This window comes from Cyprinus carpio, chromosome B3, assembly GCF_018340385.1.
Source record: "Cyprinus carpio isolate SPL01 chromosome B3, ASM1834038v1, whole genome shotgun sequence".
NCBI lineage: Eukaryota > Metazoa > Chordata > Actinopteri > Cypriniformes > Cyprinidae > Cyprinus > Cyprinus carpio.
In genome coordinates, this window is record NC_056599.1 from 286651 (window position 1) to 308203 (window position 21553).

Genomic DNA, 21553 nt, shown 5'->3' on the forward strand with positions numbered 1-21553 from the left:
ACGAGATTCTCTGGCCTGACCCAGACCAAAGATGGGATGCTGAGGTGGAATGATTTTTGTGTGTCTGTGTTGTATTGTGTAGTACATGAATAAATAAAAATATGCCACATGAAAAGGCAACATAACTCACCAGGTTTGGAAATGTTATTTTGAATTTATCTCACCAGTGTGTAAGACTATGTTGTAGTCTGTGTGTTTCTGAGGGCTTGTGTGTGTGATGCCTGAGGGAAAAGCTTGTTTTTTCAGCAAGAGTGAATGGTTTTGAGTGTAGAGCTTCATTTTGACCTGAAAATTGGATGTTTGGGGAATTGGGTGAGACGTTATGGATTTGTGTTTACTGTTCTGAGAATATGAGGCATAGTTTCAAGAAATGTGTTTAAGCAATCGAGAAAAACGACATAACTACATAACAACTGGTTTTTATGAGAAAAGATGTCATTTTAATGAGAAAACATCCCATTATTATGAGAAAATATGTAGTTTTAACGAGAAAATGTCATTTTAATTTGTTTTGATGATGTTAATATGGTTTTTAATATAATTGTTTTTGTTTAATTGATTGGAAGAAATGATGTTTTTGAGATTACATTTCTTATTATTAGTTATTTGAGTTGGGAGAAACTTTGTTTGTTTGCGCTGCAGTCCTGTACAGCACCTGAATTCATCAGTTACTCCCAAAATACAAGTAATAAGTGGCCGGTGAACTGGGTAAAGAATAGAGTGAACTTTATCTGATATAAATAAAACACATCAGCAAATTAAATTTGAATTGATTGTTATTGTTGCTTCCATAGACATATGTGTGTATTTTACAAACTCTAAATGTATTGTTTTACCAGCACTTATGTGTATTTAAATGTCTGAAACCTAAAATATGCATTATGTGGTTAAGAACACTGCATAGTTATAATAATATGACAAGCACAGTGCACGTCTCTCTCTGGCTCAGCGCCAGCTGAAGACCAGGGTCAAGTGAGCTGCCATCTGTGAACACCCGGTCAAGCCAGCCGCTACCTGGATTTTGCTGCATGTCTATTTGTGGAATTACGGCACTGATACACGAAGTGGCCAAAAAGCTGACAAAGACCTATATTTCAGCGGTTATTAATTAAATGTGGCCAAAAACAAGAAAAATCCATTTAAAAAACATATTAATATTGGACATTATAAAAGATATAGTTTACTGTGTAGTTTTGAAAAAAAAAAAAGTCTGTTAAAATACATTATAACACGGATTATTTCCTGCTTTTTCTATATGCATTATTAAAATTCCTCAAGAGTTAACATGAAATTTTCAATAAATACTTCTTCAGAATGACCATGACTCTGTCTGTGTCAACTTTCACTGGATTGTACTGTCTAATTTGGAAGAAAATTAAACACAAAATCTGTCCAATACATTATGACACTGAACATTTCTTGATGTTTATACAGGCATTATTGAAATTCCTTCAGAGGTGATATGAAATTTTTAATACATTCTATTTAAGGGTGACCGTGACTCTGTCCGTGTCAAGTTTCATAGAGTTTTGCTGTATGGTTTGGGAGAAAATTAAATACACAATATGTGGAAATATATTATAACAATTTCATGCCCTTTATACAGTCGTGTCTATTGTATCAGGAATGAAAAGACAGAGACCCGGGGAGGAGATTAAAAGTCTTTTATTAAGTTCACTTATTAATCTAGTGCCAGAAGAGAAGTGACCAAGAACATAGAAATCACAACTACATAAATCTCCCCTCTGCTTGCTGACGTATTGGGATGTGTCTCAGTTCCTGGTTTCACCATGTACTTGTTTATCAGCTCTTAGAAACATAAGATGCTGTTCAGCCTTGCATGTAAAACTATAATTATGTCACATAGTGTAAGAAGAATAAAAACTTAAAATATTAAAAGCATATATGTTTCCACAGTCCCCCATAATCATATTAATACATTAGACTAAATGCAAGCAAACTTTTAGAATCATTATTATCAAATATATGCTTTGAAATAGTGTGATCAGATGGTTGTCTTTTCTGTACCCTTCTACATATTCAAAAGAACATATTCTGTTATACCACGTTCCAGCATCACTTAAAAGTATGTGTTGCTTACTGTGTAATAACAGTTAAATGACTGTTCAACTCAAATCAGCACTCTCATCGTCATTGCATTGTGATGTCTTACAGAGTGTTAAAATGCAGTGTCTCACATATACATTGTCATGTCCGATGTTGCATAACCATGCCGAGATCTTAGGTTGATTTTGTTCATTTGCTGCTGAATAAAGAAAACAATGCATGGTCCAAAAAGCAACAATAGGAGCAATATAACCAACACAGGCACAAACATTGAAATCAAATGACCCCATCCTCCAAGGAGGCCATCAAATACCCCTGAGAGGGTCCATCCCATGCCAGCATTGTTATGTATCTCCTTATGGAGATTATATAATTCTGTCATAGCTCTTGTGAAATTTCCATCTGGGTCAGTTTCCATGGGGATATATGTGCAACAACTGCCACTGATTATTGCACAGAGACCCCCCTGCTGGACTAGCAAATAGTCTAAAGCAATTCGGTTTTGACTGGTCATTTTAGTGGTAGCATCTAGATGTCGTCCCAATGCACTCAAGGCTTGATTGGTATATTTTATCATTCTTTCTTGGTTATAATATAGATAATTTATCCATTCATTGTTTTGTTTGGTGAAATCCATAATAAGATAAGATTCAAACCCACTTGCAATTTCATTGCGAGCTTTAAATTCACCGGGGATACCTCTGGGCTGTCCTATAGCATCTACAGTATATATACATTTGGGTCCTCAGGTATGGCTCTAGCAGCACACTGTTTTATGTTGCCTCTCAAGATGGTATTTTCATTTGCCAGCCTTAAAACGGAAATACTTTCCTTCAGAGTCAGTCTTGCACATGATGCTTTTACATTACGGGGGATATATTGTCTTACCACCACAGACCCAATAAAAACCTGAAACTGCACTGTCTTGTCACATTGGGAAGCGAGAGAGATTCATATCATGTACTACCATGGATGTAGTATATTGTGATCTATGTCTTATCTTAAGAAACCCAGTTGTATTCCCATAGTCATGCAATGGCTCCCCTATTCCGGTACCAGTAACATTCAGTCTTGTTAACTACTTCCAACCAGATAACATCGTGCGTTTGGGGAGGTTCTGTTACTACTAGTAAACATGAATCGTTCAGAACAAATCTTTGGAGGACCAAGGAAATTTAACATAGACATGTATTCAATGCATAGCATGCTCGTATAGCTCACTGACAAATGGTTGTTTGTTGCAATCCTGTGTTGCAGCTCTTTGTAATGGCTTTCCCATGTGTATGGACTATTAATCAACACCTCAGAACTTGGAGCTTTCTGACATAAGATGCAATGACCCAAACGGACAGTCGCTGCATAATTTATGTATTACCACCATGAATTTCCACTTGCTGTTATCAGTAATGGATCGTGAATTGGGAACTGTGAACTTGCAATGCAAGTTTTAATATTTGTATATTTGTATCCCCCAGGATACTCCAGCATTTTGGGTGTATTAATTAAGTGAAAAAAGAATGCTTGTTTGGCAATGCGTATTACAGCTTGTTAGCATTTAAATTGTAATTTCTTAACATTTTAAACATTTTAAAACATGTATTTTCTCATAAGTTAAACTAAAAATTCTTTCTAAAATTTTCTTCAACAATAAATATAATGCCTATTTATGAAAATAGCCTGTATACTTGATAATATTTAATATGCAAATTTGGATGATTTTTAAATGATGATTGAAAGTAAATTTAAAATAAACATTTACTAGGCTGAACCAATTTGAGTTTACTTGATTATTCATACGGCATTTTTTTTTAATCTGAAAAATGTAAACTTATTTAGTTATTTTTGTTATTTTAAAAAAAGGAATTTGTGTTTAATTTTCTCCCAAATTAGACAGTACAACTCTATGAAACTTGACACGGACAGAGTCACAGTCACCTTTAAATAGAATGTATTGAAAATTTCATGTCACTTCAATAATGCCTGTATAAAAATCAAGAAATGTTCAGTGTCATAATGTATTGGACAGATTTTGTGTTTAATTTTCTTCCAAATTAGACAGTACAATCCAGTGAAAGTTGACACAGACAGAGTCATGGTCATTCTGAAGAAGTCTTTATTGAAAATTTATGTTAACTCTTAAGGAATTTTAATAATGCATATAGAAAAAGCGGGAAATAATAAGACTTTATTTTTCTCCAAAACTACACAGTAAACTATATCTTTATAATGTCCAATATTAATGTGTTTTCTTTTTTTTAATGGATTTTTCTTGTTTTTGGCCAAGTTTAATTAATAACTGGTGAAATATAGGTCTTCGTCAGCTTTTTAATTATTCTTATTAAGTATGATTCTAATCAGAAGTACATTTGTAAGATGTTTTCTCCATTTTTGTGAATCCTCTTTGTCTTTATGGGGGATTCACATTTTTCTGATGGGATTGTCATGCATTAGATTTATGTTTAAATTTTTAATAATTACTTACAGTTTTAAAGCTGACAATTTGTTTATGTTGTCTAAATGGCTTATAATGTCAAATGGGAGTACAATTTTAATACATTTAAAATTGTTTAAAAGAATGGTTAAAACTCGTCAGCCCCACCCCACTCCAGATTCAACAAGGATCCAGCTGGAGCCCCGTTCACACTACAAGCAGCAAGCAACGACAAAGCAACACGATCCTATTTATTTCAATGGAGAGCTGGTGATATCCGGCAACAAGAGCAAAAGAGGCATTTGGCAACCGGATGGGGAGTGTCCAGCGACGTGACAAAGTTCAGAATCCTTCAACTTTATGTAAATGAAGAGTGACTTTCGGGAGCAACACCCAATAGGAAAGAAGATGGTAGAGCTCATGTGATCATTCTCCTCTCAGCCGTAAATAAACATACGCAGTGGACAAAAAGTAGGCTCTGCTTCTCATTCATTTTTGTATCTACGGATTTAATTTTTATTTATGTTATATTTAGTTTTTTGCCTCCAAAATGTTTGTATTTAGCGACAAGAAACCTGATTCGCTGTGAAGGCAAACGAGTAGTGAGAACGCCCACTAGCAGCCTCATCGCCAGCCCCTGTGACCGCAGCTTCATTACAGGCCATTTGGAGGAGGATTGTCCTTGATCTGCTACACTGCACTGTCACTTCTGGTATGGATTCACTGACCTTTTGTGATATGTGAGATGTTTTGATTTTACTAAATGTAATGATTTTATTTAATTTGATTTTAGATAATTTACTTAAAGGGACAGTTCACCCCAAAATGAATGTTCTACCATCATTTACCCTTCATCACCCTTTTGTTTTTTCAAACCTGTTTGAATTTCTTTCTTCTGTTGAAGACAAAAAGATATTTTGAAGAATGGTGATAACCAAACAGTTCATATATATCAGAAATATATGGAGACACATATATTATCAGAATTTAGAGCTGCAGGATTAATTGTTAAAAGATCATAATCGTTAAAAGATAATGATCACAGTTCTCATGTCACATCGTGGCACAACAGCTAAAGTCTGTCTACACTAGACGCGACAAAGCGACCGCTGAAAATCATTTAACTATGTGTCAGTACATAATAGATAGGAAAAAGCATCCTTTTGCTGTCGGGGATTTATCATGTCGTGCTGCATCCAGTACACACACACACACACACACACACACACACACACACACACACATATATATATATATATATATATATATATATAATTAATATTAATTATATATACATCAACACCGCGCCACTGGTGGTAGTTGGTCCACCACCGCGGTGGTAAAAATCTGCCACCGTCACACCCCTACATATCACATATGGTTCACTACACACACACAAACAAACAATGAGAGCTGCTTCTAAAGACATATTCAACTTATGTTGTAACATGCAGACACATCAATATCATAAATGTTCTAATCACTCAATGGTCATATAGATGGTAGGTCCTGATGACCTCTGTTACATGGCAGTGTGACCCTGACAGAAGAAGACAGAACTCAGCGTGTCAAAGCTTACTGTTACACATTCGCTATCTCCTCACTACAGGGAAGAAGGATATTCAGATAGTGCATCAGTTGCCACTGACTATTTTTAATAATCGTTTCATTCTTCCAATTGATTGTCAGCTAGAAATTGACTATTTGCATAAAAATAGTTTTTTTTTTCTTATGACTTCACACTCCACAGAAACAGATGCCTCACTAGAGTGCTGCTCCCAGTGTAAACGTCAGGTTTACTCCATGTGTTATCCAGAATGATGTCTGGAAACACATGACTTTGAGCTCGAGTCATTTTGCTTCTCAAGTAAACGTATCTTGAACAAAGAATGTTTTCCAATATAAATATATACATAAGACAGAAATAGTGAGTAATAAAATACTTTTTGCAGTGTATCTCTCTTCAAAACAAACCTCACTGAAGTGTAATTTTGTTTAATATGTATAGAAGGCACTTCAACAGCTGCTGAGATGCTGTATGCTCTGTAAGCACTCCCCCGATAATGTGCATCTCCATCAGATCGTCCTCTGTTTCTCTACCTTAGAATATATTGCTCAAAAGCACTGCTAAAATCAGATAAACATCTCAAATCCAGTAGCTATTCATTCAGAAAGACAAAAACTCTGTTCCTGAGTAATGATTCAATATCCGTTGAGCCAAAGAAAATAAAGCATGAAATAAAGCAAGATCATGATTAAACTTTTAGGAAAAGTCAAGAAAAGCAAAACATGTTTCCAGTTTCCAAATGCATGTTGAATTTCACATAAAAACAAAAGCGGGTTTGATCCGCTTGCATAACTAGCCAAACATTTCAGTCACAGGAATGAGGTAAGTGTGATTTCCTGAGTATAATGTCTCTCTTGTATTGCGTTTGCAGTAAACACTAGAGCTCTCAGACAGTCAAACACTGCCTGCTTGCAAATGATCTTCTCTTCTTCGGGATGAAGAGGAGTAGATCCGCTAATCAATGGTATAAGTGCACTTGGTCTTTCTTTTGGTTGTTTTGCTGTCTATCTCCTCCTCCCCACCTTCGCTGTGGATTTTCTTGGTTCTTGTTGCTGCCCTCTACTGGAACAAAGTGGATATTGAAACAGCAAATTGTCAAAGCTGCAGTATTTTTCCTGAAATCTTGTCATTTTTAATATTCATAAGGATTTATGCCAGAAGGTTTTCATGCAAACTGTTTTTTTGTTTTTTTTTGTATGCAATTAAAAAAAATTAACTCTGCATGCGCAAATATTATAAAGTGTGAAGAAGGGAAAGACAGTTTACGAAGGAGACTGATTTTGTCATTTTACAAAACACAGTTAATGCAACAGAAACCCACTGTTGAAAGTGATGATAAAAATGAATGTGGTTTAAAATCTGGTGGCTTGATTCATCTCTGGGACTCTGATGGGCCGATTCCTCAAAGCTTTTTACACCTTGTAATTCATTATTTCACCTGTTTGTTGATTCCAGAGAGAGTTTACTGGCATCACCAGATCTCAAATCGTGGGTCTGTCCTGAAGAGCTCTCTGGATTCAATTCTGTTGTTGAAGAGCCTACAGATACAAACACGCACTGATATTAGCTACACAACACACTGCCTGTATCCCTCATCTGTAAGTCGCTTTGGATGAAAGCATTTGTTAAATGAATACATTTTCACTCTGTTAAGCATGACAAAATAAAATCTGAACACACTTGACTGATTTTTTTTCCATGACTACAAAGATTTTAATCTAAAAGCTTTGATTAAATTTTGTTGACAAGTATAAATTGTCCCTATGAATTTCTTTTATAATGGATGACTAGTGTCATACGATGAATGAATGAGAGAATAAAAAGCAGCAACAACGTGCTCTTTAATTTGAGAGAACATATTTTGCAGTTTTAATAAGTTTAAATAACTTTGGGCTACACTGACACTCAGACACACACCTTACTGTCTTTATGTTACTGTTGTGAGTGACGATCCTGTGGATTTTCTGAGCCCCAGTGTCAGTGATGCTATTGCCACTGAAACTGAGATATAAAAAAAAAAAAAAAAATTCAGCAATGTAACAATTACTACATTATACTTGAGAAATGTACACTTTGAATTTCTTCAGTCACTCACTCAATGATTTGAGTTTTGTGGAGGTTTGGGAGCAGCAGATCCAGGCTGTGATCGGTGAGACTGCACTGACTCAGATCCAGTTCTGTCAGTCCTTCAGAATATTCCAGAATCAGCTCCAGACCTCTACAGACCTGCAGATCCAGCTGAGTCTGACTGAGATCCAGCTCTTCACCCAGAGCTCCAGAGAGAGACTGGGCTTCCTCAGGCCTCACGTGAGCCAGAAAATGAAGAAGCAGAGGTTTATCACAACTGAAAGACAGACAGCAAGAGATGTGTTATGTATACTGAATGCTTTTATATTGGATCTGTGTGTGAATGTGATCTGTTGGTGTTTCTCACAAGAGCTGAACAGAACGTAACACTGAGAACACCTGATCCATTCCAGCTGAATGAATCTCACAGTCCTGCAGAATCAGCCGTGTCTTTGTGTCTGAGTGAGCTCTCTGAATAAATCTGGACATCACATGGCAGTCGTCTGCGGTCAGATGTAGAGGCTCTGAGTCTGTGTTTGTTGTCAGATCCACAGCAGACCGGCAGGAGAAGTCCAGCTTGTGCTGCAGGATCGAGAGCAGAACTGCTGCTGCCTCCTCCTGCTGGACATCAGAGACACTGCAGCAGTGAAGCATCTTCAGCAACAGCAGCCTGTCAACACTTAACACAGACGAACACTAGATTGGGACAGATTCTGTAACATCAGTAACAGCCTTAAAGCAGCTTTAGAAAATTTTAATAATTTAGTATGAATGGGAATCTTAAGGAAATCTATTATTCTGAAGGCTCTTAATTGATTCTGGGTGTGATAATGGTTCCTTTCATAAAAACATTGTTCAGAACTTTTGAGATAGAAATGTTTGAAAACATTTCTATTGCCTTTATTGTTAGCCTGTGATTATGATCATTTCAATTAACTGAAGAGCTGTTTTTTAAATGCCTGTTTTTTTTTTTTGTTTTTGTTTTTTTAATCATAGTGTTTTCAAATGTGCCATACATGCAAACCAATAACTGACCTTAAATACAGTCATGGCCAAAAATATCGGCACCCTTGTTAAATATGATCAAAGAAGGCTGTGAAAATTAATCTGCATTGTTAATCCTTTTGATCTTATATTTTTAAAAAAATTCACAAAAATCTAACCTTTCATTAGATAATAAGAATTTAAAAGGCAGACCTGAGACAGAAAAGCAGAATAATAGAGATAGAGAAGAAATCAGTGAGACCTGAGGTGGGAGAGATGTGTGAAGAGATGCAGAATGCTCTGCAGCTCTTCCTCTGGTATGGAGGTCCAGAGCAGGTTGAGTGAAGCTGCAGTGCAGTGCTGCAGTGTGAAGCGCAGGGCCGCACAGTGAACAGAGTCCAGCTCTCTGCTCTGCAGGTTAATGTAGTTGTTCACTGAACTCAACAGACTTGACATAAAACCAGCAGAGCCGGACTCGTAGATCTCTCTGATTGCACACAGCATGAAGGCAGAGCTTATCCTGTACAGACACAGATCACACTTATCATTATTAAATCGCTGTATATTTCCTATCATTTACTAGATGCAAATGTTGTGAAAACAAAAATTGTTTACCGTTTAAACTGAATCCTGTTCAGGAATGGCAGAATTTCACTGATTCTGCAATGAATGTTGCTCTTTCTGAAGTCCACAGTGATTTGTTGAATTCTGTGCTGCAGGAAATAATGAAACTCTTCCCAGCTCAAGGAACAGGAAGTCAGATCCCCGCTCACTTTCTGGAGGAAGCATTCAGTCAGTTTTTCTTCCTGAGCTTCATAGACACATTCAACCAGCTCCTGGAGAGTCTTTTTGGACAGTCTACACACAGACACACAAAGTTCATTATGCTTTATGCAATGATGTATATCAAGTCAAGCCCTTTTGAAATTTGCCCTACAGTCAGACATGAGAGTCACTGGTCCCTGGTGACACGGTAGGACAGACACAGAAACAGACTGAATCTTGTATTGAGTCGAGTTCAAACACTGGACAGTCCAGAGTCTCAGAAGAATGGCCAAGCTGCTCAGGACTCTGGACAGATTCCTCTCTGACTGCTGTTCCTCATTCAGATCAAGTGTGAGTTCATTAACAGTGATGGGAGCTCGAACCGTCATAGACCTCAATGCCTGCACAATTTTCGCCAGCATATAACCAATGTAACAAAGTTCGTAAGTCAGGAAGAAGGAGGTGGGAACCGGCAGCATTTAAACAAAAACTTTAATAATAAAATAAACATAAAAGAGCACAACAGCCCCTCGCGGACGACTGTCACGCGCAAACAAAACCAAAACAAAAAAATAAAATCCAGGCCTGGTCCTCTCTCGTCTTACACATTCGTCACTCCTCCTTTTATCCTTCCGGAGCTCCTACGTGGGACTCGAGACCGGTGAGTGGTGCAGGTGTATCGCATTATCATTAATTCCACCGGCCTCGCTCCATTCCCACGGCTCTCGGCCCCACTCCTCTCGTCACAACAACTAAACCACCATCAAAATAACACGGACTGTAAATATAAGCAAATCTCCATTTAGGAAAATTACACGCTTTTGAAAACAGTTTGAATAGTGAGTTTATTTACAAGCCGATCTGTACCTGAGTGTGTATATGTTTGTGATGTGTCTGAAGAGAAACTTTGTTCCTCTAACAGAGATGGATTTAGGTTTTAGAGTAAATTTAACACTGTCGGATGAAAAACAAAGGAGTCTCCCACAGAGCTAGAGGTTTTGCTGGATAAATGTCCTTCCAGCTTGAGGGAGAAACCAAGAAACTTCAAAAAGTAAAGTCACCAGCTCTGGATTCTGTGAACTGAATTACTTTAACAAGACCACTTTACCTCAGCTGTGAGATGTACGGCAGACACTGAAGGAAACTCTTCACTTCACTCTCTTCCTCTGAAGATTTTCTCAGATCTACCATTTTCTTCTCTGTCTGGAGCTTCAGCACTTCCAGGAGGATGGAGCTCTTTCTCTCTGAGAGATCTATAAACCATTCATCAGGTGACTGGAAAACTGACTGTAATGCTGGAAGATAACTCCTGCCTGTTTGAGTCTCATAGTTCTTCACATGTGAACAAAGATCCAGCAGGAAATCACTCTGAACATAACTATCTAAATCAAAAGGGAAGGTTTTGTAGCTGCACACAGATGACAGAAGAGTCGAGAATCTTGTTCCTGCATCTTTGTCAGTTTCTACTGCAGCAACACAGAGATTCAGCAGAAATCTTACTGCAGACATCCTTGTTTCTTTAGTAGAAATGTCCCAGAACCTGATAATATAAAATCAAGAATCAAAATCTTCATTAATTTGAGACAACCTACATCAAATAATACACGTATTCACAGCAGACACAACAAGAGGACCCAGCGATCTGATTTGATAATGTTTTAGCTGAAATGCAGAGCAATGGGATGTCATTTGTCCAGTCACACTGCATTGTGGGTAAAGTAAGACGCTGAACTGCTTAAACAAAATGGCCAGCAGTGGGCACTCGTCGCAGTTTTCCTTTGCTGAAAACATTTGCATATTGGAGGAATACAATGCTGCCAAATCGATTTTAATGAACAAATTTAGCGATTAACAAAACACAAGGCTTGGGTCACAATAATGGATAAAGTTAATAGTGTAAATCCATTGGTCCTGCGAACTGCCAAAGAAGTACAGAAATGGTTTAAAAACATGGTACAGAAAGCAAAGAAGGAAATATTCACACGAAAAAAAAAACCAGCAACCGGAGTAGAACCAAGTCCTAAATTAAAAAGAACAATGGGAATGATCATTGAAATATATGGAGATGAATCGCCAATGTTTTGGGGAGTCCCCGGAGGGAGGGAGAACAGTTTCCTGCACAACGTTACCCACTGCAGGGGAAGATACATTGCCTCACACAGCTGTTACATCAGCTTCGCTTGGACAGTCTCGTAAGTGGTAGTTTTTTTTTCCCCCTAATGTTTCAGTTGTTACCTGTAGCAGAAGAAGCACTTCTCAATATTATTAACTCATTGTTATCTTTAGGTCACATCCCAAAACCATTAAAGCTGGTGGTAATTAAGCCTCTTATTAAGAAACCACAACTAGAGCCTAGTAAACTGGCAAATTACAGACCCATTTAAAATCTTCCATTTATGTCTAAAATTTTAGAAAAAGTTGTGTCTGCTCATTTGTGCTCCTTCCTGAATAAAAAATTATCTCTATGAAAAATTTCAGTCGGGTTTCAGGCCCCACCATAGCACAGAAACTGCACTTGTTAAAATTACAAATGTCTTGCTTCTTGCATCAGACCAAGGCTGCATCTCATTGCTAGTTTTACTTGATCTTAGTGCTGCGTTCGACACCATAGATCACGTCATACTCACAGATCGATTACAAAACTATACAGGTATTCAAGGGCAGGCTTTAAGATGGTTTAGAGCCTACCTGTCCGATCGCTACCACTTTGTTTATTTACATGGGGTGTCATCTCATTTATCACCAGTAAAATATGGAGTGCCACAAGGATCTGACTTAGGTCCTCTGCTATTTTCAATATACATGTTGACCCTTAGTGATATTATTAGAAAATACAGGATTAGTTTCCACTGTTATGCTGATGGTACTCATCTATATATCTCATTGAGACCAGATGAAACTTCTAAATTATCTAAGCCAACAGAGTTTTAAAAATGTAAAAGATTGGATGACCAATAATTTTCTCCTTTTAAATTTGGATAAGACAGAGATATTACTGATTGGACCAAAAAAACAGTACACAGAATCTCATAGATTATGAAAACCATATTTCCCATGTTACAAAAACAGCATTCTTCCATCTTAGAAACATTGCCAAGCTACGAAACATGTTACCTGTGTCTGATGCAGAAAAGCTAGTTCATGCATTCATGACTTCTAGACTGGACTATTGTAATGCACTGCTAGGTGGTTATCCTGCATCTTCAATAAACAAGCTACAGGTAGTCCAAAATGCAGCGGCTAGAGTCCTTACCACGTCAAGAAAATATGATCATATTACCCCAATTTTACAGTCTTTGCACTGGCTAACTATTAAGTTCTGTATCAGTTACAAAATATTATTACTTCTCCAGCGTACCTAACTAGTCTTCTACCACACTACAATCCATCACGCTCCCTAAGGTCACAAAATGCTGGATTTTTCGTATTACCTAGGATAGCAAAGTCCACTAAAGGAGGTAGAGCTTTTTTGCATTTGGCTCCCAAACTCTGGAATAGCCTTCCTGTTAATGTTCGGGGTTCAGACACACTCTCTTGTAATGCACTGCTAGGTGGTTGTCCTGTATCCTCAATAAACAAGTTATAGGTAGTCCAAAATGCAGCGGCTAGAGTCCTTACCAGGTCAAGAAAATATGACCATATTATCCCGGTTTTACAGTCTTTGCACTGGCTAACTATTAAGTTCTGTATCAGTTACAAAATATTATTACTTCTCCAGCGTACCTAACTAGTCTTCTACCACACTACAATCCATCACGCTCCCTAAGGTCACAAAATGCTGGATTTTTCGTATTACCTAGGATAGCAAAGTCCACTAAAGGAGGTAGAGCTTTTTTTGCATTTGGCTCCCAAACTCTGGAATAGCCTTCATGTTAATGTTCGGGGTTCAGACACACTCTCTTGTAATGCACTGCTAGGTGGTTGTCCTGTATCCTCAATAAACAAGTTATAGGTAGTCCAAAATGCAGCGGCTAGAGTCCTTACCAGGTCAAGAAAATATGACCATATTATCCCAATTTTACAGTCTTTGCACTTGCTAACTATTAAGTTCTGTATCAGTTACAAAATATTATTACTAACTTATAAGGCCCTTAATGGTTTAGCTCCTGCGTACCTAACTAGTCTTCTACCACGCTACATCCATCACGCTCACTAAGGTCACAAAACGCTGGACTTTTGGTAGTACCTAGGATAGCAAAGTCCACTAAAGGATCAAATGCACATTGTTATTCTTTAGCTTGGGTTGAACTAATTAATTTTACTTGGTTGGAACAGCAGCTACACTAATTATGTCTCTATTTGTTTCTCTGTTTTGCCACGGGATTTACGTCCTGTGGTAACTAAGATTTACACAAGCTCCAGTCTGGATCCAGAACACCTGAGAAGAGATGATGCTAACCCCTCAGAGGACCTCAGATGATGCCAAACCTGAAATTTTGCTATAAGTTTGATTGCATCATGTAATAATTGCTGTTAATTTTGTTCATCATCTGTCTGATTATGTCTTTAATTGATTTTTCCGTACATTTCTGCCATATGCACATAAAATGACAGTCACCACTGATAAGCTACTACTAAATATTGTAGAATCTTAATTTTCTTAATCATACAAAGCGCTATATAAATAAACTTGAACTGAATTGAATTGGGGCTGTCTGTCAGAGACAATGTCCTCTGGCATTCTAAAATTTCTGAAGATGTAGGTGAATAGACTTTCTGCAGTTTCAAGAGCGATTGGGTAGTCCCTTGAGGGGTATTAATTTGCAGGCTTTGGAGAAGCGATCTACGACTAATAGGATACACATTTTTCCCTTGGAGTTAGGAAGATCAGTCACAAAGTCTATTCCAATGTGGGACCAGGGTTGTTGTGGGTTCGGTAGGGGTACGAGATTGCCTACTGGGAGTTGTCGAGGGGTCTTCGACATGGTGCAGACTGGACAACTGTGGACGTACCTGATGACATCATGGGTCATACTAGGCCACCAGTAACGAGCTTGGAGGAGCGAGACTGTCTGTCCGTCGGATGTCCTCTTTGAAGTTACACTGAATGGGGCTCACGAACAGGGCTGGAGGGAGAATGGTTTCTGGATCAGTTGGCGAGTCAGGGGAATGCACGCCTGATAGGGCATCAGCTTTACAGTTAAAATTTCCTGGTAGGTAGGTGATAGTGAATTGGAACCTGGTGAAGAACAAAGCCCAACGAGCTTGTCTGGGGTTAAGCCTTCTGGCATCTCTGAGGTACTGTAGATTCTTGTGATCAGTGATTACAGTAAATGGATGATTAGCTCCCTCCAGCCAATGCCATCACCCTTCCAAGGCTAGTTTGATTACCAGCAGTTCTCGGTTGCCGATGTCATAGTTCTGCTCCACTGGAGTCAGTTTCTTAGAGTAGTAAGCGTGAGGCTGAAGATGAGGAGGCCCACCATAATATTGAGACAGAACACCATGATGCCGGTGGTGAGAATGTTGTAGATGCAGAAAATCATAGAGCAGTGGAGGAACTCCCGTAGCACCTTGTTCATGAATCCCTGGACGATGGACGGGGCATTGGCTAGCCCATATGGCATGACTAGACACTCATAGTGGCCAGATGGTGTAATGAATGCTGTCTTCCACTCGTCACCTTCCCAGACTCGAACAAGGTTGTACACACTACACAGGTCCAGCTTGGAGAAAATGCGGGCCCCCCGGAGTTCCTCGAGGGTGGCTGGGACCAGAGGAAGGGGATAAGGAAGCTTTACCATCTGGGAGTGAAGAGCTCTATAGTCGATGCATGTCCCCAAGCCCCTGTCCTTCTTGCCCACGAAGAAGAAACATGAAGCCGCTGTTGAGGTGGAAGGTTGGATGTGTCCTTGGTTGAGAGCCTCCTTGATGAATTCCTCCATCACCTTGCACTCTGGGATGGACAACGGATAAACTCTACCCTTGGGGAGTCCCATGGCAGATGAGGTGGAAGTTGGGTGCCTGCCTGCTTACTTCTGATGCTCGGGGGTTTTGATGGGGGTAGATGCAACTTGAACAGAACTAGGTCTTGGGAGTGGAGCAGGCAGGGACGTAAGACAGTTGCTGTGACAGTGCTCGCTCCAGCGAGTTACCTCACACGAGTCCCATCTGATCTCTGGAGAGTGGAGAACCATCAAAACATCAGAGCGCACTGCTTTAGGTACAAAGAGATGGCCTGGAGGCCCATTACCTGGGTGTCTCCATTCCTCCAATGCTCGTTTGACTGCTAATAACTCCCTGTTACCAATGTCATAATTTCTTTCCGCAGATGAGAGCTTATGTGAAAAGAAAGCACATGGATGCAACCTGTTGTCTCTTATGGCACTGTAGTCTTAGAGGCATGTAACAGGAACTTGCCACAGAGGAACTCAAAAAAGCACCCCTTGGTAGAAAATACAAAAAAAGATTATCCAAACAGAAAATCTGTCCTTAACTGTCATGCGAGAGAGAAATAATAAAAAACAAAAACCTCAACAGAAGACAGGAAAATTTCTAACCACAAATCCTTGGCAGCATCATATACTTGAGCAGACATCAGGACTGAACAAGAACAATAGACAGTGAGACATTTAAATAAGGTTGGCAATTAGGAGTGATTCAATACAAGTGTGCTACAAGTCTCCAACAAAATGGTGATCTGGGGTTGAAATTGCGCCATCCAGTGGTGAACCCAGGGAATCTCAGGCAGAATATTACATATATTTACGGTACATATAAATATTTTACTTGTTTTTAATGTATTAATTTTACAACAATACAAAGACCAATGTGTAGGCCTACCAGATTTACACTTACCTTTATTTGTTACCCACTAAATAATGTATTTTTTTTTTCACTAAAAGTTTAGGATTTTATAAAATGATTGTGCACTCATTTTTCTAGAGTAAATTATGCTACTGGATTATCCATTAACTTAGTTTATAACCTAGTTTATATTGTCATAGATTATGATTACAGGCGCATCACAATAAATTAGAATATTGTGGAAAAGTTCATTTATTTTAGTAATTCAACCTTAAATTGTGAAACTTGTGTATTAAATAAATTCAATGCACACAAACTGAAGTAGTTTAAGTAAAAAGTAAAACTGATTCAAGAATTAGAGTGACTTCACAAAGAATGGACTGAGGCTGGGGTAAAGGCATCAAGAGCCACCACACACAGACGTGTCAAGGAATTTGGCTACAGTTGTCTTATTCCTCTTGTTAAGCCACTCGTGAACCACAGACAATGTCAGAGGCATCTTACCTGGGCTAAGGAGAAGAACAACTGGACTGTTTCCCAGTGGTCTAAAGTCCTCTTTTCAGATGAGAGCAAGTTTTGTATTTCATTTTGAAAACAAGGTCCTAGAGTCTGGAGGAAGGGTGGTGAAGCTTATAGGCCAAGTTGCTTGAAGTTCAGTGTTAAGTTTCCATAATCTGTGATGATTTGGGGTGCAATCTCATCTGCTGGTGTTGGTCCATTGTGTTTTTTTGAAAACCAAAGTCAGTGCACCCGTTTACCAATAAATTTTGGAGCACTTCATGCTTCCTTCTGCTGACCAGCTTTTTGAAGATGCTGATTTCATTTTCAAGCAGGGTTTGGCACCTGCCCACACTGCCAAAAGCACCAAAAGTTGGTTAAATGACCATGGTGTTGGTGTGCTTGACTGGCCAGCAAACTCACCAGAGCTGAACCCCATAGATAATCTATGGGGTATTGTCAAGAGGAAAATGAGAAACAAGAGACCAAAAAATGCAGATGAGCTGAAGGCCACTGTCAAAGAAACCTGGGCTTCATACCACCTCAGCAGTGCCACAAACTGATCTTCTCCATGCCACGCCAAATTGAGGCAGTAATTAAAGCAAAAGGAGCCCCTACCAAGTATTGAGTACATGTACAGTAAATGAACATACTTTTCAGAAGGCCAACAATTCACAATTTTTTTTTTTTTTTTTTTTTTTTTTTTTTGTCTTGTGAAGTATTTCTGATTTGTTGAGATAGTGAATTGGTGGGTTTTTGTTAAATGTGAGTGAAAATCATCACAATTAAAAGAACCAAAGACTTAAACTACTACAGTCTGTGTGGATTGAATTTATTTAATACACAAGTTTCACAATTTGAGTTGAATTACTGAAATGAACTTTCACGACACTCTAATTTATTGAGATGCACCTGTGTGTACATTCTTTATAATGAAGCTGTCTATTTATTAGACTGTGTGTAACATACAAAAAAGTGATGATCGACCTACATATTGAGGTATAGAAATTCAATGCTGATTTTAAAAAAACTGTGCCGGTATTGGTATTGGCAGATACTCAGAATTTTTGGTATCGGATCGGTATCGGTTCTGAAAAAGTCTAAAGACTAGTCTAAAACAGTTTTATGCAACCGGCGCCAGATGTAGTGAATCACCAGAATGCATCACTCTACAGTTAACACTGAAACAAACAGAGCCCCTAATCTAAAGACACTCATTAAGACCAGAAAATATCTTCCAGCTTATGCAGAAATCATATTTCACAATAACAGTATGTTGCCAGAGATTTTCTCACCTCAGTTGTGAGATGTGTTGCAGACACTGAAGGAAACTCATCACTTCACTCTCTTCCTCTGAACATCTTCTCAGATCTACTGGTTTCTTCTCTGTTTGGAGCTTCAGCACTTCCAGGAGGACAGAGCTCTTTCTCTCTGAGAGATCTATGATCCAGACATCAGGTGACTGGAAAACTGACTGTAATGCTGGAAGATAGATTTAGTAGATTGCAAGTGTTAATGGATATATAAATATAATGGATATATTTGAGTGTGTTTATGTTGTAAAATTAGTCTAGATATCTTGGTAAACTGCTAACTGGCAACTTACTTAACAACTGCTACGTAAAATTTAACCTCTTAAGACCCAAGAAAAAAGTTTTAGGAAAAAATAACTTTTTCCATGTCTTTACATTGTTTAGAGCATTAAAAATAATGTAATTATTATTATTTTTATTTATTATTTATTTATTTTTTAAAAGATATTTCATTCATAAGTTATGCTATGTCCTCGGTAGAGGACATCGGGACTATTTCCTAAAAAAATAAAAAGACATGAATGAACATGTATAGCCAAAAACAATAGATTTTTTTTAAATCACCAATACATTTTTAGTTTTCAAGATTTTTTTTTTTTACCAAACCTTGTATAAAGATGATTCTCAACTATGTTATAACAGAATGATTCAAAATGTGTGTAAAATGACCATAAACAGGTTTTCTCATTATATACAATGTATCTATAAACTAAATCTAATTTGCATATTAATGTGTTTTTGAGGCAACATGTAATGCAAAAAGAAGTGTAATTATGGGAGTAATAATTGACAAGATTTTCATAATATATATTTCATGGAATATTGAAATATAATTTCTTCCCCTATTCATTTGTTATGTCTCCCAAATGCGTAATAAACATGCCTTTAGTCCTGGTGTCCTCATATGAGGACATGTATAAAATCAACGTCCTGTTTCATAACAGAAAGTCATATTTTGAAACTCCATAACATTTTCCTGAGATATTGAATTGTGACATAATTTAAAAATTAGACAGATTTAAATGATAATTACAAAATATTATCATATTTCCATAAGAGTGTCACTTCAGACATTTTTGATGACCAAGGAGAGGGAGTGGTCATGGTGAAACATGCAATCATTTGGTATCTCTGAAAAGCCCTGAATGTGCTCTGTACAGGACATCCAGACTTAAAGGGGTCATATGATGCAATTTCAAATTTTCCTTTCTCTTTGGAGTGTTACAAGCTCTTGGTGAATAAAGCAGATCTGTAGGTGATATTCTTTATAAAAGTCGAGACTCGTCCAAACCAACCTGAAACGGGTCGTTCTAACACACCCCCACATATCTACGTCACTATGTGGGAATATTTTCATTACACTGCCCAGATGTTCACACAAAGAAACAAGGCGTACCTTTTATTCTCGTTGTAGTATTGTTGTTGCCGCCGCTGCCATGTCGTATAAATGCTGTGTCACTGTGAAAGCGAAACTAGTTTGTTGGGCCTTCCAAAAGAGGACGATATCTGCTTCGTCATGCCTGGGGCTGATCCGTGCTGTTTGCTGAGGAAATACATCAACTTTACACTGTGGATCGCAGAATGGGCTTTCACCATGGACGAAGCGGAGTCCAGCCCGGGGTCGTCACACAATGTACGCTCCTTTGTAAAATCCGCCTCAAGCCGTCCGCGGCTCACTCTAGGCCTCTGGCCTCTGCTCACTCAAGGCTGCAGTGTGTGATGCTGTTTTGTTGAGAAAGCGAAACCACTTTGTTTTTGCCTTCCAAAAGAAGACACGACTAGAAATCATGTTTATAATGGGTTTATGTCTCGTCGCTCCAGCCGGACAAGGCATCACAATATGTTAAAAGGCGTAACATTTCCATCACACACTTGAGGCATTCGGCCAATCACAATGCACTGGATAGCTGGCCAATCAGGGCACAGCTCGCTTTTCAGAGCGATGAGCCTTGTAAAAATTTACACGTTTCAGAAGGCAGGGCAAAGAGGAGAAACAATTATGTACAGTATGTGGAAAATAATGTTTTTTTTTAACTTTAAACCGCATAAACACATTTCATTACACCAAATACACAAAATAATGTTCTTTTTAGCAGCATCATATGACCCCTTTAAAACTTTGGCATATACAGTCTCAGAGAAATTCACAAAAATAAAATGTCCTCATATGAGACCGCAGAGTCAAGTTAGCTTTTAGTACAATATACATGTTTATTAATTAATGTTAGTTTAGCTAGCATGCTTTAGTTGTTAACATGTTCCCCACTGACAAATCTGCAGACACATTCTGCTCATCTGATTTCAGAGTCTCCAAACACTGCAGCTGACTTCTGATTCACCGGAGACAGCCTTAGAGGAGAAATGTTGTGTCTTCATTTGTTAATATATCATAATTTTCAAAGTGCAGCATAAATTTCACTCCTTTTGTTTGTGTCAGTGCTTTTGTTTAGAAATCTACAATGTATTTTGTTTTATTATGATCTGATTTAATGTATATGTTTTAATGTATATATATATATATATATATATATATATATATATATATATATATATATATATAAAAATGTTTTTAGGTTAGATAGCACATGTTGCCATTCTTCTGGAAAACTGCTGGTCTTTAAATAACAGTCATCAATCAGGTAACTTGAACACAGTTTTTGAATACCATTCAACTACTAAAGTTATCTTATATTTTATTCAGTGACTAAATCACTTTGACTTACTTTGATTTTTTTCCCCCCAATTATTAATGAAGTTTATTTTAACAGAGTTTAGGAGAAACATTTTCAGATAATCCAACAAATTAGCATCAGAGGAAGTCTATATATCGCCACCTTTCTCACCTCCAGATGACAGCAGGCCAAATATGCTATTCTGTCTATTATATATACATGTGACCTCATGAATTGCTGTATAGTTCAGCTAACAAAATAGCCGCCTGTTTTCAGAAAACAAAAATAGCCGCCTGTTACATTTGTATTATCATGTTATGTTTCATCATACTAACTTGTGTTTAAACAATGAAAATTGCAAAATGTATTTAGAGAAAGTGTTTTATTATATTTTTACAGGATCCTCTGTTCCCAGATCTAACCATTCATCTGAAGGACTGTG

The 21553-nt window shown here is 37.8% G+C and overlaps 1 protein-coding gene across 5 annotated transcripts in view; it reads right to left on the reverse strand.

Moving 5' to 3' along the window:
* Positions 1-3925: 3925 nt before the first annotated feature.
* The window catches only part of LOC109097822, a 43591-nt gene continuing 25963 nt past the window's right edge, over positions 3926-21553 (reverse strand). For 2 of the 5 annotated variants that reach the window (XM_042719360.1, XM_042719357.1), the window contains 9 exons: positions 18422-18608; positions 10990-11421; positions 9732-9974; positions 9379-9636; positions 8500-8811; positions 8161-8409; positions 7983-8066; positions 7504-7603; positions 3927-7124 (listed from right to left, as the gene is read on the reverse strand). In XM_042719360.1, coding sequence (XP_042575294.1) covers positions 7537-7603; positions 7983-8066; positions 8161-8409; positions 8500-8811; positions 9379-9636; positions 9732-9974; positions 10990-11421; positions 18422-18608 — 1832 coding nt within the window. In that variant the 3' untranslated portion in view covers positions 3927-7124; positions 7504-7536. Of the gene's footprint in view, positions 7128-7503; positions 7604-7982; positions 8067-8160; positions 8410-8499; positions 8812-9378; positions 9637-9731; positions 9975-10989; positions 11422-18421; positions 18609-21553 lie in introns of all 5 variants that reach the window. The other 3 variants (XM_042719358.1, XM_042719359.1, XM_042719361.1) reach the window with 3 other exon arrangements.